The sequence below is a fragment of the Heloderma suspectum genome, chromosome 2 (genome assembly GCF_057233095.1).
Source record: "Heloderma suspectum isolate Gila_16-S chromosome 2, 16-S_ref, whole genome shotgun sequence".
NCBI classification, from domain to species: domain Eukaryota; kingdom Metazoa; phylum Chordata; class Lepidosauria; order Squamata; family Helodermatidae; genus Heloderma; species Heloderma suspectum.
Window position 1 is genome coordinate 126736356 of NC_139459.1, and position 15001 is coordinate 126751356.

Below are 15001 nucleotides of genomic sequence, written 5' to 3' on the forward strand. Positions count from 1 at the left end.
CCTCCATTAGAGACAAGACAGTCATGAAATCCAGGGTTGGACATTCCTTTTGAAAAAAAATTATCTCGTGCAATGAATTTTCTCTTATGACACCGAGGCCAGCCCTTGTCAAACAAACCCAGATCATAATGCAAATCCACCAGCCTGAAAAAAATTATATTAAAATTTATTTAAAACCAAGAACATACAACCATGACCCCAACCAGCCTAGAAAAGGAGATGGCCAGGGACGACTCGTAGAAGTCAAGAAAGACTTCATTTATTAATTTACACCAAAGATGCGAGATGCATTGTAGTGTTGGCTTTCTGCTGGGATATTAGAAAATGCCAATATATATCAGAGTGGGGGCAAAGAGAAGGGCTTTCTGATTGGGTAGAATCGCCTGGTAACTCAGGTGGGAGGGAAGGGTCTCTAGGCACTGGCCAGTACACCTACTTGGGTTCTCAGGCCTGGGAGGTCTGTGTTGTATCCTGGAAGAAAGCTGTTGGCCAAGATTCAGTGGTAGACCCCCATCTCTACGTGGCTGTTTTCACAGGGAGCATTCTCTGAAAGATAAGCCCATGTGGCACATATGTCGGCTGATTTTTCTCTGATCAATCCCCAGCTGGCAGAAGAACTTGAAAGCAAGCCTGTCATCAGATTGTTCCAGTCACATATTAGTTTGGTTTGGTTGGCACCTCCTCTGTCATTGCTCCCACGCCATTTCACATAATATGTATTCTGGCCCTATGGTTAGGTTGGATTCCATGGTTACATTCCACACTGACAGTGTGCCCCCTAACACTGTGAGCATCACTGGCTTGGTAGTTAGGTATGCTGCTCGGCCTAACTGCATACAGGAAGACATACATGTTATCTGAATGGTGTGGGAGCACCTATACCATTGGGAGGGGTTATTTCCGGTCACTGAACACGGATCATAGCAGGGATTCCTCTCCCCACTAGCCTCATTTCCTGGCTTGGGGAAGGAACAGTGTTAGTGAACCTCTGTGGGCCAGATTAAGCCTGTGGGCCAAAGGTTTCCCCATCTCCGACCTATGGAGACGGGGGACCGTACAACTCAAAGTAATATGTAAAGTAGGTAATAACAGCAATACTACTTTGCATGTATGAGTGGAGCATGGGAGGTGGGGCGGCTTGCCAGTTCGTTGTATGCCAGATATTGTTTCACCCACAGCTTGCATAGCACCTGCATGAAGAACAGACATTTACAACCGGAGAGCAAGCCATCACTGGCAACTTACACAACACATTTCACTGAAGGATACCACTGCACTTCAAAAACATTAAGCCAGAATGTTGGCTTTGGGGCCAACTGATGGGCTGGAGGTTCCCGATCACTGGCCTAAAACAACAAGTTCCATGATCATGAACTCTGAGAACAGGAAATACCTTAAAACCCTACAACAGATCATTTATCTGCAGCTTTAAAAATGTTTTCTAAAATTTTACTTTTGTTGAAAACTGGAGTGTGGGGCCATTGGGCCTCCTGAGGGCAACCGTGGGATTACTTTGTCAAGAGAAAGGACTCTGAGGGTGGTTGGGCCCTGCCCTGACAGTTCATTCTGAGAAAGGAAGTGGCAAGAGAGCTGGATTTTGTAAGGAAAAGTAATAACTGTATCTGGTCACCGAGGGCTAATCTACCCACCTTATCCACGATGGGAAGGTAGAGTTCTGGATGGTACCATTTAAGATGGAGGTGGGAAGTCATACTTTGAATGCTTCTCCATGTAAAAGACTTCTTGCATATAGTAACTGAGCACACCCGAGTGAGAGGTTTAGTAACCCAATGATTTTTTAAAAATTATTTTGTTTTGATTTTAATGTGGACAGCATTCAAAAAAATATGACTCCCCTGTTTACAGTCTGAAGAAGCAGAGTCCAGAATGCCTGTACCTCCGCCTGCCATTTATGTAAACTGCCCTTTGGATTTCTATTAAAGGGCAGTAAAAACAACGGCAACATGAAAATAATAATAAATAAGGTGTAGGTCAGTTCCATGAGTTCTTGCAATAACAGAAACGTGTATTGATTGTTGACATTGATCTTTGCGTCTGACTGTTTTAGGGGACTTTTATCGGTATCAGTGTTGAGACTGGCTAATGGAAATAACGGGGAGGAATCGCACCCAGAGGACCTTGAGTTCTGCAGCGTGGGCAAAAGCGGAGTTCCCTAGGCAGGCCTTAACCACTTCAAGTAGCAAAATCCAAACACCAGGACGCACAATTCGGAATCATCGTTTCAAGTCTCTTTCGCTCTTTTTTTTAAAAATTAATGCACAGAAAGGGCTAAAAAGTGGAAATTCCATTTTGAGTGTGGTGAGAAGAAAAAACAGGAGCCGGACAGCCTGGAGTTTTAGAGTTCCCTGTAGCCTGAGGTTACCCCTTCCCTTCCGCTAGGCCAAGACTGGCTATGGAGATTGAGCTCTTTCTTCTCTGAAATGCCAGAGGCCGCTTCCTGCGACGTTGGCTTTGTGAGAGGGAGCCGTCGACTGAAGGACGTATTGCTTGCTGGCTGTGTGGCGCTGCTTTCTGGCGTTACCAGCAGTTCATAGCATTATGAACTGCTATGGGGAAGAGTCGGGGGGCGGGAGGGGCAGGACTGGAGCGTAGCCACTTAGGGCTCTGCAGGCCTGCTTGTCCTCTGAAACTCTTCCAGCTCCAATTTTCTGCTCATGGCTAACTGCAGTTCTTGCTTGATCGCCTGGATTTGCTTCTCCAGCTCTGAGAGTTCTTGCATGACCGAGGTCCGAGCAACGCTAAGGGAGTCCGCTTTCCCATTCGTGGTCAGCGCCACTGGGGATTCTCTCTCCAGCGGGGGAAGAGGGATGTCTTGCAGCTCCTGCTGCTTGAGCATCACCTTGTTCTGTTGTTCCTCGCTGCAGATGTATCTCCTGCGATGGCAGTTGCCAGGGCTGGCTGTGTTCCACACCGAATGCTGGCTGTTCCCAGAGCTGGACCTGCACAACGAATTTCACATTTACAGTTAGGAGAGGGCCTGCACCGTGCCAGTGGTGTAAAATAGAAACAAACAATACCCTCTCCAGGTCCTATTGTCCTTGAGCAGGGCTGGGCAGAAGGTAGATCGGGGTCTATGTAAGAACGTAGAAAGAGCAATGCTGGATCAGACCAAGGTTCTACCTTGTCCAAACTTCTGTTCAAGTAGGGCGTGAGCGCAATAGCGCCCTCCCACTTGTGTTCCCCAGCAACTGGTGGAGGTAGAATATATAGCCTTCATAACTAGTAGCCATCAGTAGCTTTATCCTCTGTGAATCTGTCTAAAAGCCCCCTTTTAAAGCCAGCCAAGTTGGTGGCTGTCAAGGTTCCACTTTTGACCTGGACCCCCTGAACAACTCCTTTAGGATCTCTTGCCTCCTCAAGAGTTCCACTTTCCTTCTTTTCAACTTCCCCTTCCCAGTAATGTGAGGTTTAGGCTGTAGATGTGGGGTGATTGATGCTCTAGATACAGGACTTAACCACAACAGTTTACTGGTAAATTTAAAGCTAGCCAATCACAAGTAAAGGTCTTCACACAATAGAGCTGAGTGATACAAAAGGCATTAAGAGAAAATAAAAGTTGAAAAAAGCAAGTGCCTTTACCCTAGCTGTCCTTAGGCTTTTCTAGGCTGCTTCTTTGGGCTCACTCTTCAGACTTCGCTCTCACTTCAGGCTCTGCTCTTCCTGATTCTCTTTTGCTCTTGCTCTGGCTGCAGCCCTGTTTTTCTGACCCTTACTGACTCTCCCTCTCTTTATATACCTTCCTCCCTCAAAACCGAAAGTACCGCTTCAAACCGGAAGAAATGAAACTTCAGTGGAGAAATGAAACTGACACTTAACCGGAGAAATGAAACAATTCCTCTCAGGGTTACACCCTCCTAACAGAAAACTCCAGGTCTCTAAGCCTGACCCTTTTTTCCTTTTGCCTCTGTAGGCCTCAAATCTTCACAGTGGCCATCACTACATCTTGTGGTAGCAAATTCCATAGTTTGACTATGCACTGTGTGAAGAGGTACTTTCCTTTATCTGTCTTAAATCTCATTCAGCTTCATGTGATGACCCCAAGTTCTACTATTATGAGAGAAGGAGAAAAAATGTCTCCCTAACCACTTTCTCCACACCATGCATAATTCTGTACACTTCTATCATGTCATAAGAACATAAGAAGATTATATTTATACTAGGCCAATTTCTAAGTGGTAGGTGGTGTGTGTGTGTGTGTTGTTGTTTAGTTTGGTAGACCATGCCTCTTTAGCTACTACACATGACTGCAACTGGGGTGAATTAAAAAATGCTTTGTAGATCTTACTCCTTTCTGAAGCTGTTATCTTCCTGCAGAGAAAGCTAGCTAATAGAGAACTTAAATTACCTAATCAAGGGTAGATTGCTAGTGAGCAGCATGAGTCTAACACCCTGCACAATGCACGATCTAGACAGGGAACTGCCTGCCATGAAGACTTTGGCCTTTACATTTTAAGGACAGGCTTGAGGGACAAGGTCTAAAGCACAGGTGCAGAACATCCGGCCCTTGGGCCTAATGTGGCCCACAGGGCACCCCAATCTAGCCTGCACAACCTCTTGGGACTCTTCCAGGGGGCAGGGCTTAAGCTCTAAGCCCTGCCCCCTTGAAGAGTCCCTCAGAGAGCATCTGAGATTGGAGGTAGCAATGGGGGTGGGACATGGTGAGTGTTGGGACTCGTCTGCCCTGGGGAGAGCAGTCACTCTTCTCTGCATGAGTGAGTCCTGCCATCCTTTATGCCACTGCTATCCCCAGTCTGAGATAACAGCAGGTGGATACAGGCCATTCTGGTCCTGACTCGCCCATCCTTTAAACTTTAAAGCATTTTCCAAAATATGTAGGGCTATGACATTTTCCATGTGACATTTTCCTTACATGGAAATTCTCATTCTCTCTCTCTCTCTCTCTCTCTCTCTCTCTCTCTCTGTGTGTGTGTGTATAGTCACACATCTGAATATACTGCCAGATGTAAAAACCCCAATTTGCCACACCCTATCGTTGTTTGCAATATTGCCATAGCAAAACAACCACTCACACATTCTTCATAAGTGGCTTGACTTGCACACTGCACTCTTTGTAGGGCTGCGCTTGAAAAGCATTCAGCGGCGTCAGCTGATCCAACAGGAAGCCGCCCGTGTTTGATGGGTGGTGGTCATGTGGCTCCCAGTTTTGCAGAATCTACAATGGCTCTCAACGCACAAACGCACAGTGTGGGTGTGGACACAAGGCAATCCTAAGTGATCCCCTCCTGTTAGTCCTGGGGCATGGAGTTTGGCAGCCTTTCCTACCCTTGGCTCCCCAGATATTGTTGGACTATATCAACCCACCCCTTCATGGATCACTGCCTTGTTGTGGCGAAGGGGCTTGCGTAACTCAGTGAAGCCATAAGCTATGCTGTGCAGGGCCACCCAAGACGGACAGGTCATGGCAGAGAGTTCTGACAAAATGTGGTCCACTGGAGAAGGAAATGGCAACCCACTCCAGTATTCTTGCCAAGAAAACCCCATGGAACGTATCACAAGGCTAAAAGATATGACGCCGGAAGATGAGCCCCTCAGGTCAGAAGGTGTCCAATATGCTACTGGGGAAGAGCAGAGGGTATTTCCAAGTAGCGCCAGAAAGAGTGAAGCGGCTGGGCCAAACCCGAAAGGACACTCAGCTGTGGATGTGTCTGGCGGTGAAAAGAAAATCCGATGCTGTAAAGAACAATATTGTTTAGGAACCTGGAATGTCAGATCAATGAATCAAGGTAAGCTGGAGGTGGTCAAACATGAGATGGCAAGATTGAACATCGACATCTTGGGAATCAGCGAACTCAAATGGACAGGCATGGGCGAATTTAATTCAGGTGACCATCATATCTACTATTGTGGGCAAGAATCCCTTAGAAGAAATGGAGTAGCACTCATAGTCAACAAAAGGGTGGGAAAAGCAGTACTGGGGTACAATCTTAAAAATGATAGAATGATCTCAGTACGAATCCAAGGCAAACCATTCAAATTCACAGTAATTCAAGTCTATGCCCCAACCACTGAGGCCGAAGAAGCTGAGGTTGATCGGTTCTATGAAGACCTACAACACCTTCTAGAACTAACACTAAGAAAAGATGTCCTCTTCATCATAGGGGATTGGAATGCTAAAGTAGGAAGTCAAGAAATCACCGGGATAACAGGCAGGCATGGCCTTGGTGTACAAAATGAAGCAGGACAAAAGCTAATAGAGTTTTGCCAAGAGAACATGCTGATCATAGCAAACACTCTTTTCCAACAGCACAAGAGGCGACTCTACACATGGACGTCACCAGATGGTCAATATTGAAATCAGATTGATTATGTCCTTTGCAGCCAAAGATGGAGAAGCTCCATACAGTCAGTAAAAACAAGACCTGGAGCTGACTGTGGCTCAGATCATGAGCTGCTTCTTGCAAAATTTCGGCTTAAATTGAAGAACGTAGGGAAAACCACTAAACCTTTCAGGTATGACCTAAATCATATCCCTGATGAATATACAGTGGAGGTGAGGAATAGATTTCAGGGAATAGACCTGATAGACAGAGTGCCTGAGGAACTATGGACGGAGGTCCGTAACATTGTTCAGGAGGCAGCAACGAAATCCGTCCCAAAGAAAAAGAAATGCAAGAAAGCCAAGTGGCTGTCTGATGAGGCTTTACAAGTAGCTCATGAAAGAAGGGAAGCAAAAAGCAAAGGAGAAAGGGGAAGATATACCCAACTGAATGCAGAGTTCCAGAGAATAGTAAGGAGAGACAAGAAGGCCTTCTTAAATGAACAATGCAAAGAAATCAAGGAAAACAACAGAATGGGAAAGAGTAGAGATCTCTTCAAGAAAATTGGAGATCTCAAGGGAACGTTTTGTGCAAAGACGGGCATGATAAAGGACAAAGAAGGCAGGGACCTAACAGAAGCAGATGAGATTAAGAAGAGGTGGCAAGAATACACAGAAGAACTATACAGGAAAGATCTGAATGTCCCTGATAGCCATGATAGTGCGGTCACTGAACTTGAGCCGGACATCCTAGAGAGTGAAGTCAAGTGGGCCTTAGGAAGCATTAGTAACAACAAAGCTAGCGGAGATGACAGTATTCCAGCCGAGCTATTTAAAATCCTAAAAGATGATGCTGTTAAAGTGCTGCATTCAATATGCCAACAAATCTGGAACACTCAACAGTGGCCACAAGACTGGAAAAGGTCAGTTTACATTCCAATTCCAAAGAAGGGCAACGCCAAAGAGTGTTCAAACTACCGCACAATTGCGCTCATTTCACATGCCAGCAAGGTGATGCTCAAAATCCTACAAGCTAGGCTTCAGCAGTATGCGAACCGAGAACTACCGGAAGTACAAGCTGGGTTTCGAAGAGGCAGAGGAACTAGAGATCAAATTGCCAACTTTCGCTGCATCATGGAGAAAGCAAGAGAATTCCAGAAAAACGTCTATTTCTGCTTCATTGACTACGCTAAAGCCTTTGATTGTGTGGATCACAACAAACTGTGGCAAATTCTGAAAGTGATGGGAGTACCAGACCACCTGACCTGTCTCCTGAGAAACCTGTACGAGGGTCAAGAAGCAACAGTGAGAACCAGACATGGAACAACCGAGTGGTTCAAAATTGGGAAAGGAGTACGACAAGGCTGCATATTGTCACCCTGCTTATTTAACTTATATGCAGAGTACATCATGAGAAATGCCGGGTTGGATGAATCAGAGGTCGGAATTAAGATTGCCGGGAGAATTATCAACAACCTCCGATATGCAGATGATACCACCCTAATGGCAGAAAGCGAAGAGGATCTCAAGAGCCTCTTGTTGAGGGTGAAAGAGGAGAGTGCAAAAGCTGGTTTGAAACTCAACATTAAAAAAACTAAGATCATGGCATCTGGCCCTATCACTTCCTGGCATATAGAAGGGGAAGAAATGGAAGCAGTGACAGATTTTACTTTCTTGGGCTCCAAGATCACCGCAGACGGTGACTGTAGCCATGAAATTAAAAGACGCTTGCTCCTTGGGAGGAAAGCTATGGCAAACCTAGACAGCATAGTAAGAAGCAGAGACATCACCTTGCCGACAAAGGTCCGTCTAATCAAAGCTATGGTTTTCCCAGTAGTAATGTATGGCTGTGAGAGCTGGACTATAAGGAAGGCTGAGCGCCGAAGAATTGATGCTTTCGAACTGTGGTGCTGGAGAAGACTCTTACGAGTCCCCTGGACTGCAAGGAGGTCAAATCAGTCAATCCTAAAGGAAATCAACCCTGACTGCTCATTGGAAGGACAGATAATGAAGCTGAAGCTCCAATATTTTGGCCACCTAATGCGAAGAGAAAACTCCCTGGAAAAGACCCTGATGCTGGGAAAGACTGAAGGCAAAAGGAGAAGGGGACGGCAGAGGATGAGATGGCTAGATAGCATCACGGATGCAAAGAATATGAACTTGAGCACGCTCCGGGAGAGAGCTCAGGACAGGAAGGCCTGGCGTGCTATGGTCCATGGGGTCACGAAGAGTCGGACACGACTGAACGACTGAACAACAACAACAAATATCAACCCATCCTCCTTCACCATGGCCATGCTGGCTGGGGCTGATAGGAACTGTAGTCCCACATCATCCGGGGACTCAAAGTTGAGAGAGGCTGGTTTGGGTACATGAGGCAGCGAACTTGCTGGTGCTAAGCTACAGAGTTTCTCGTTGAAACCCTTTGTATGCAGCCTCAAGAAAAAGCAGGATATAAAATCTACACCACAATCTGCGAACTGCAGCCGCCAATTGATGGTAAATTGCTGGCATCTTCCATTCAGCTAGCTAACACAATCCTGTTAAGACCTCCTTACTTCTGCTATATGCTTGTAGGGAATATTGACCTCAGAGCCAAAGAATGTGCAGTTAGCAAATTCATCCTGATTGAACTAGATGAGTCCCAGTACTTTTGAAAGTCATGGGTCTGCATAAAGAGCCTTCTGAGAAATGTATGATTGAAGAAAGTATTAAAGGATTGTTCCCCAGGGAAACAGTAATATAGTAGAAGCTATTTTCTTCATCCCTCAGTTTCTTCCTGGTTTCAATACAGATGCTATTTAAAAGAATAAATGAGTGTTACCACAAAATGGAAGGGAGATTACTTCACTGTTTGATTGCATTATTTTATTATTATTGTCCACCTGGATTCTGGTTTTGCCACACAATCTTGTGGACATTCCTCATGACTCTCCAGCGGAGATGCAACCGGTTTGAACAGAACCCATGCTGGGAGGGTTCCAATTAGATACAACAAATGTTAAACGGATATTTGTTCTACCCTTCCTTTGGGAGGGTTCTTGGACCCAGCATTTCAAGTAGAATATCCCTTTCTCTCAAAAGCATTTTAGAAAGTCACGTTTGCCTCAGGATTTAATTCTGTCAGCTTTCCAAAACTTGCCCTATGGTCAGGCTGAGTAAGTTATGGCAATATGAAAAAAAAGAGAGGCAAAATCGGATCTGAGGAAAAACACAGGCAGGCACGCTTCTTATTAGCCATTTCATGAGTAATAGTGGAGAACTAAAAAGATAACTGTCAAGCTTGGTACCGTGTGAGCGTGTATACACATGCTACTTAAAGAGTGACTCCATAACGTTGTAAGTAGCACAGTTATTTAAAAGTCAGTGACAAGGTGCTAGGTGCTACGTGTGGCACTACTGTACATTTTCCAACAAATTCTAAGTAAGTCCTAAGAGGCAAAAAAACCCTGTCCACATTTTAATGTAATTAAAAGGAACTTTATTATTACATTTATATCCCACATTTTATCCCCTTGCAAGGAACCCAAGGTGGCTTACGTGGTCCTCCTCCTCTCCATTTTATCTTCACAACAACCCTGTGAGGTAGGTCAGCCTGAGAGTCAGTGACTGGACCAGTGAGCAGTGAGTGTCATGGCCAAGCGGGGACTAGAACCCAGATCTCCTGAGTCCCAGTACAACACTCTGACCACTATGCCACATTGGTTCAGAACAGATTGCACACAGGCTGCCATTGTGATATCTCCTGATCCTCTCAGCACCAAAGACAGAGGTGGGCAACTTGTGGCCCTCCAGATGTTTTGGCCTACAATTCCCATCAGCCCTAGCCTGTGCAGCCAGTGGTGAGGGACCATGGGAGTTGTAGGCCAAAACATCTGAAGGGCCGCAAGTCGCCCACCCCTGATGTAAGGGCTGATCCAAAGATCTACCTTCCTCATGTGCTGCTGATGGGCAAGCTGACTGAGAGGTGCAAATGCCTTCAGGGCTTTTCGAGACATGATTGCCACAACAGGAAGATTGTGGGACCACAGCTGCACCAGCCAGCCAACTTTGCCCTATCAAGCACTCCTGCTATGGGGTGACTGTAATTAACTAGCATTCCCAACAAGAATCTCAAGTTTGTGGTGAACTGCTCTCTCTTTCTCCCTCTCTCTCTCTCTCTCTCTCTCTCAGCCCCAGTGAATGGGGACAACTTCTTGTCCTATTCTGTAGGGACCCTATGCATGGTGTGGAGAAAGTGGACAGCGAGACATTTTTCTCCCTCTCTCATAATACTAGAACCCAGTGGGGTCATCCCATGAAGCTGACTGGTGGGCGAGTCAGGACAGATAAAAGGAAGGCCTTCGTCACACAGCGCATAGTCAAACTATGGAATTTGCTACCACAGTATGTAGTAATGGCCACCAGTCTGGATGGCTTTTAAGGGGTTAGACAAATCCCTGGACAAGAAGGCTATCAATGGCTACTAATCCTGATGGCTACATGTTACCTCCAGTATCAGAGGCAATATGACTATGTACACCAGTTGCTGGGGACCGTGGGTGGGAGGGTGCTTTTGCATTCATACCCTGCTTGTGGGTTTCCCGTAGGCAGGTGGTTGGCCACTGTGTGAACAGAATGCTGGACTAAATGGACCCTTGGTCTGATCCAGCATGGATCTTCTTATGTTCTTAGTCATCCCAGCATCATCTATGGGATGGTGCCTTCAGCACATGACACAAGGCAATGCAGCTTGTTCTTATGCGCCATTTTGGAAATGCCTACTCCATGCCTCTGAAGAATTCAAACTGCTTCCCCCTTTATGTTTTGTGTGTGCGTCCGCCTGCCTGTGATGCAGGGGCGGGCAACCCATGACCCAACCCATGTGAAGGGGAAAAGTGCCAGTTTTCCTTTCAAACAAGGCATGGAAGGAGCGCGCACCACATTGGGAAGCAGAATCATACGCCCGGAAGCCCCCCGAGAGCGCAATTTTGCTTCCCAAGCACACTTAATTCAGAACTGTGATTATCTGACTGTCTGTCGTGTTACTGTAGGGTCAGGTAGGTACAGAGAGTGTGTATAAAGAAACTGATTTGAATGGAATTACGATGCCAGAGGTCATATAGCTGAAGTGGTTCTTTATGATTTATCACTCACTTCACACAATAATAAATACAATTTTCTCTTTCTCTTCAGTGTGTGACTGCATTGAATAATGCTATTTTCCAAAACGTTTCCCTTTTTTTTGATATAATAATTTTATTTTTTATAAAAAGAAACAACAACAACATAAACACACAATACACAATACATATACATTAAAATATCTCTTAAGATTGTAAGATATCTACCTTTGGCTCCCAGAACGTTTCCTTTTTTAAAACACACACACACTGTGCATTGAGTCTGGGGAACCAAGATCTACAAATTCATCTGCAAACACAACATTTAGAAAGTCATTTTTCTTACCTCTTTTCAACTCGCTTTGCTTTAGGCTGGTGTTTGTCTTCAATAAACGAACTATTTAGAGCACGATGCAATCTCTAGAGGTAAAGCAGAACATGAATTAATCAGGAGGGAAATCATCCTTGAATTTTAGGGTGGACTGGATATAGAATTTGGGCTCTGCATGTAATGCAACACAATTTTTAACAATTTCTTTGCCACAGAGCTGTCTATATGTGACACTCGCCGCTGAGTTTAATATTATCAGATCATGTCCACCACCCTCCCACACATTTTCACCAATGCTGCATTGTTTGGTGAGGATCATTCTGAGGTCTCCAGGGTGGTGCCTGTGGATGCCAATGTGCCCACAGCCACCTCTTTGGTACCTGCCAGACTTGCTGCTTTTTTATTTATCCTGCTTTTTATTTTATTTCAGAAGGTTGTTTTTAGAAATTACACTTTCTAATTTTTAAAGTGGAAGGCTGGCATGCTGCAAAGTGAAGTGCTGCCCTCCAGTGCCATCTGTATCTGGTTTCAAAAGAGTGTTTTTTGTGTTTTGGAGCTCAGACTCTCATCTCTGCCTTGTACTTAGGTTCTTGGGCAAGTTATGTTTCTTTTAGTCTCACCAATTTCCCTTCTGGGAAATAAGTGTTTTGTGACTGGCCATGGCCACCGTGGCAGCCTTTTTAGGAATGGGTAAGCACCCTCCATGGCAGCCATTTTGTGAGAGTGCCCATGGCACTCTTAAAATTCCAAGTGTACCCACTGTCCCAAAAAGATTGGGGACCTCTGATTAGATGGTTGTACACAGAAGGTCCCAGGTTCAGTCTTGGGATCTCTGCTAGCAGGGCTGAGAAAAAAATTATTCCTGAGACCCTGGAGGGCTGGCAGTCAGAATCAATAATACTAGGGCAGGTGGCGCGATGGTCTGACTGAACATGCCAATGCCAAATGTTCAGATCATCATGTAGTGAATGCCGTGGCAATTGCATTTGTTGGCCAGCACAGGGAAAGTCTCTGCAACTGAGCAACCAAACGCACACATCCCCCCACTGCAAGCACAATTGGCCATTCCTCTACACCATAGGGACAACAGGAAAGAGAGGAATTGCCCCAGGAGACATGTCACTCTTCCCTTTGTCTCAGTGGGTGTTGTGCATGCACAGAGAAGGCACCAACAGGTTGAAGGTATGAAGCAAAGAGGGAAGTAGCAGGTGTGGTTGTATTCCCTGAGACAAGGAGATGGACTGAGTGACCAAGGGCATTTCTGCGTGAGGTTTTTATCCCACATCTTTACCGAGGCTTCTGCTTATGGATTCTTTGTGGAATTAAGATCAGCGCCTTTACAGGTGCTTTTTTTCCAGGGGGTTTCTTTCTCTTCCTTTCAGTATGTTTCATTATACAGCCACTAGGTGTCAAACAGTTGAGTCTGTTTCCCGCCTCCCAGCTGAGCAGAGCAGAGCAGAGCAAGCTGCTCCAGCTGGTCCAGGGACTACAGAAGCAGGCAAGCTCCAAGAGAGAAATGGTGGTTCAGCTATTAAATAAGGATGGCAAAATGATAACAGATGACAAAGAAAAGGCAGAGGTGCTCAATTCCTACTTTGGCTCAGTCTTCTCCCAAAAGAGGGTCTATGACCCCCCTGGCAAAGGCGAAGTACAGGCTGAAGGGGCAGGATTGCAGCTTGAGATCGACAGGCATATGGTCAAAGAACACCTCATTACTTTGAATGAGTTCAGATCTCCAGGGCCAGATGAACTGCATCCTAGAGTCATAAAGGAACTGGCAGAAGAACTCTCAGAACCGCTGTCTATTCTTTTTGAGAAATCATGGAGGACGGGGGAAGTGCCAGATGACTGGAGGAGGGCTAACGTTGTCCCTATCTTGAAAAAGGGTAAAAAGGAGGAACCTGGGAACTACAGACCAGTCAGTCTGACATCAATCCCTGGGAAAATTCTGGAGTAGATCATAAAGCAATCCATCTGGAAGCACCTTGACCACAATGCCGTGATTACTAGAAGCCAACATGGATTTGTCAAAAACAAGTCCTGCCAGACAAATCTGATCTCATTTTTTGATCAAGTAACCTCCCTTGTAGACCGTGGGAATGCTGTAGACATCATATACCTTGACTTCAGCAAAGCTTTCGACAAAGTGCCCCATGATATCCTGATGAGCAAACTAGCTCAAAGTGGGCTAGATGAAACAACGATCCGGTGGATCCACAGTTGGCTACAGAATCGGACTCAAAGAGTACTTATCAATGGGACCTTCTCAAACTGGGGAGAGGGAACGAGTGGGGTACCGCAGGCCTCAGACCTGGGCCCAGTGCTCTTCAATATTTTTATTAATGACTTGGAGGAGGAGGTGCAGGGAATGCTGATCAAATTTGCAGATGACACAAAATTGGGCGGGATAGCTAATACTTTGGAAGACAGAAACAAAATTCAAAGTGATCTGGATAGACTGGAGTGCTGGGCAGAAAACAACAGAATGACATTTAATAGGGACAAATGCCAAGTTCTGCACCTAGGAAAAAGAAACCAAATGCACAGTTACAAGATGGGGGATACGTGGCTCAACCACACTACAAGCGAGAAGGATCTTGGAATTGTTGTCGATCACAAGCTGAATATGAGCCAACAATGTGATGTGGCTGCAAAAAAGGCAAATGCTCTTTTGGGCTGCATTCATAGAAGCATCGCTTCCAAATCCCATGAAGTACTAGTTCCCCTCTACTCAGCTCATCTGGAGTACTGTGTCCAGTTCTGGGCACCGCACTTTAAGAAGGATGCATACAAACTGGAGAGGGTTCACAGGAGGGCAACGAAGATAATCAGGGGACTGGAAACAAAGCCCTATGAAGAGAGGCTGAAAGAACTGGGCATGTTTAGCCTTGAGAAGAGAAGACTGAGGGGAGATATGATAGCACTCTTCAAGTACTTGAAAGGTTGTCACAGAGAAGAAGGCCAGGATCTCTTCTTGATCATCCCAGAGTGCAGGACACGGAATAATGGGCTCAAGTGACAGGAAGCCAGATTCCAGCTGAACATCAGGAAAAACTTCCTGACTGTAAGAGCAATACGACAATGGAACCAATTACCTGGGGAGGTGGTGGGCTCTCCCACACTGGAGGCCTTCAAGATGAGGCTGGACAGCCATTTGTCAGGGATGCTCTGACTTGGATTCTTGCATTGAGCAGGGGGTTGGACTCGATGGCCTTGTAGGCCCCTTCCAACCCTACTATTCTATGATTCTATGATTCTAGATGGCACTGT

At 45.7% G+C, this 15001-nt stretch overlaps 1 protein-coding gene across 1 annotated transcript in view; it reads right to left on the reverse strand.

Moving 5' to 3' along the window:
* Positions 1 to 2617: 2617 nt before the first annotated feature.
* The window catches only part of GRIN3A (glutamate ionotropic receptor NMDA type subunit 3A), a 145706-nt gene continuing 133322 nt past the window's right edge, over positions 2618 to 15001 (reverse strand). The window contains exons 8-9 of the mRNA XM_084832163.1: positions 11747 to 11820; positions 2618 to 2960 (exon numbers count right to left, since the gene is read on the reverse strand). Coding sequence (XP_084688289.1) covers positions 2618 to 2960; positions 11747 to 11820 — 417 coding nt within the window. The remainder of the gene's footprint in view (positions 2961 to 11746; positions 11821 to 15001) is intronic.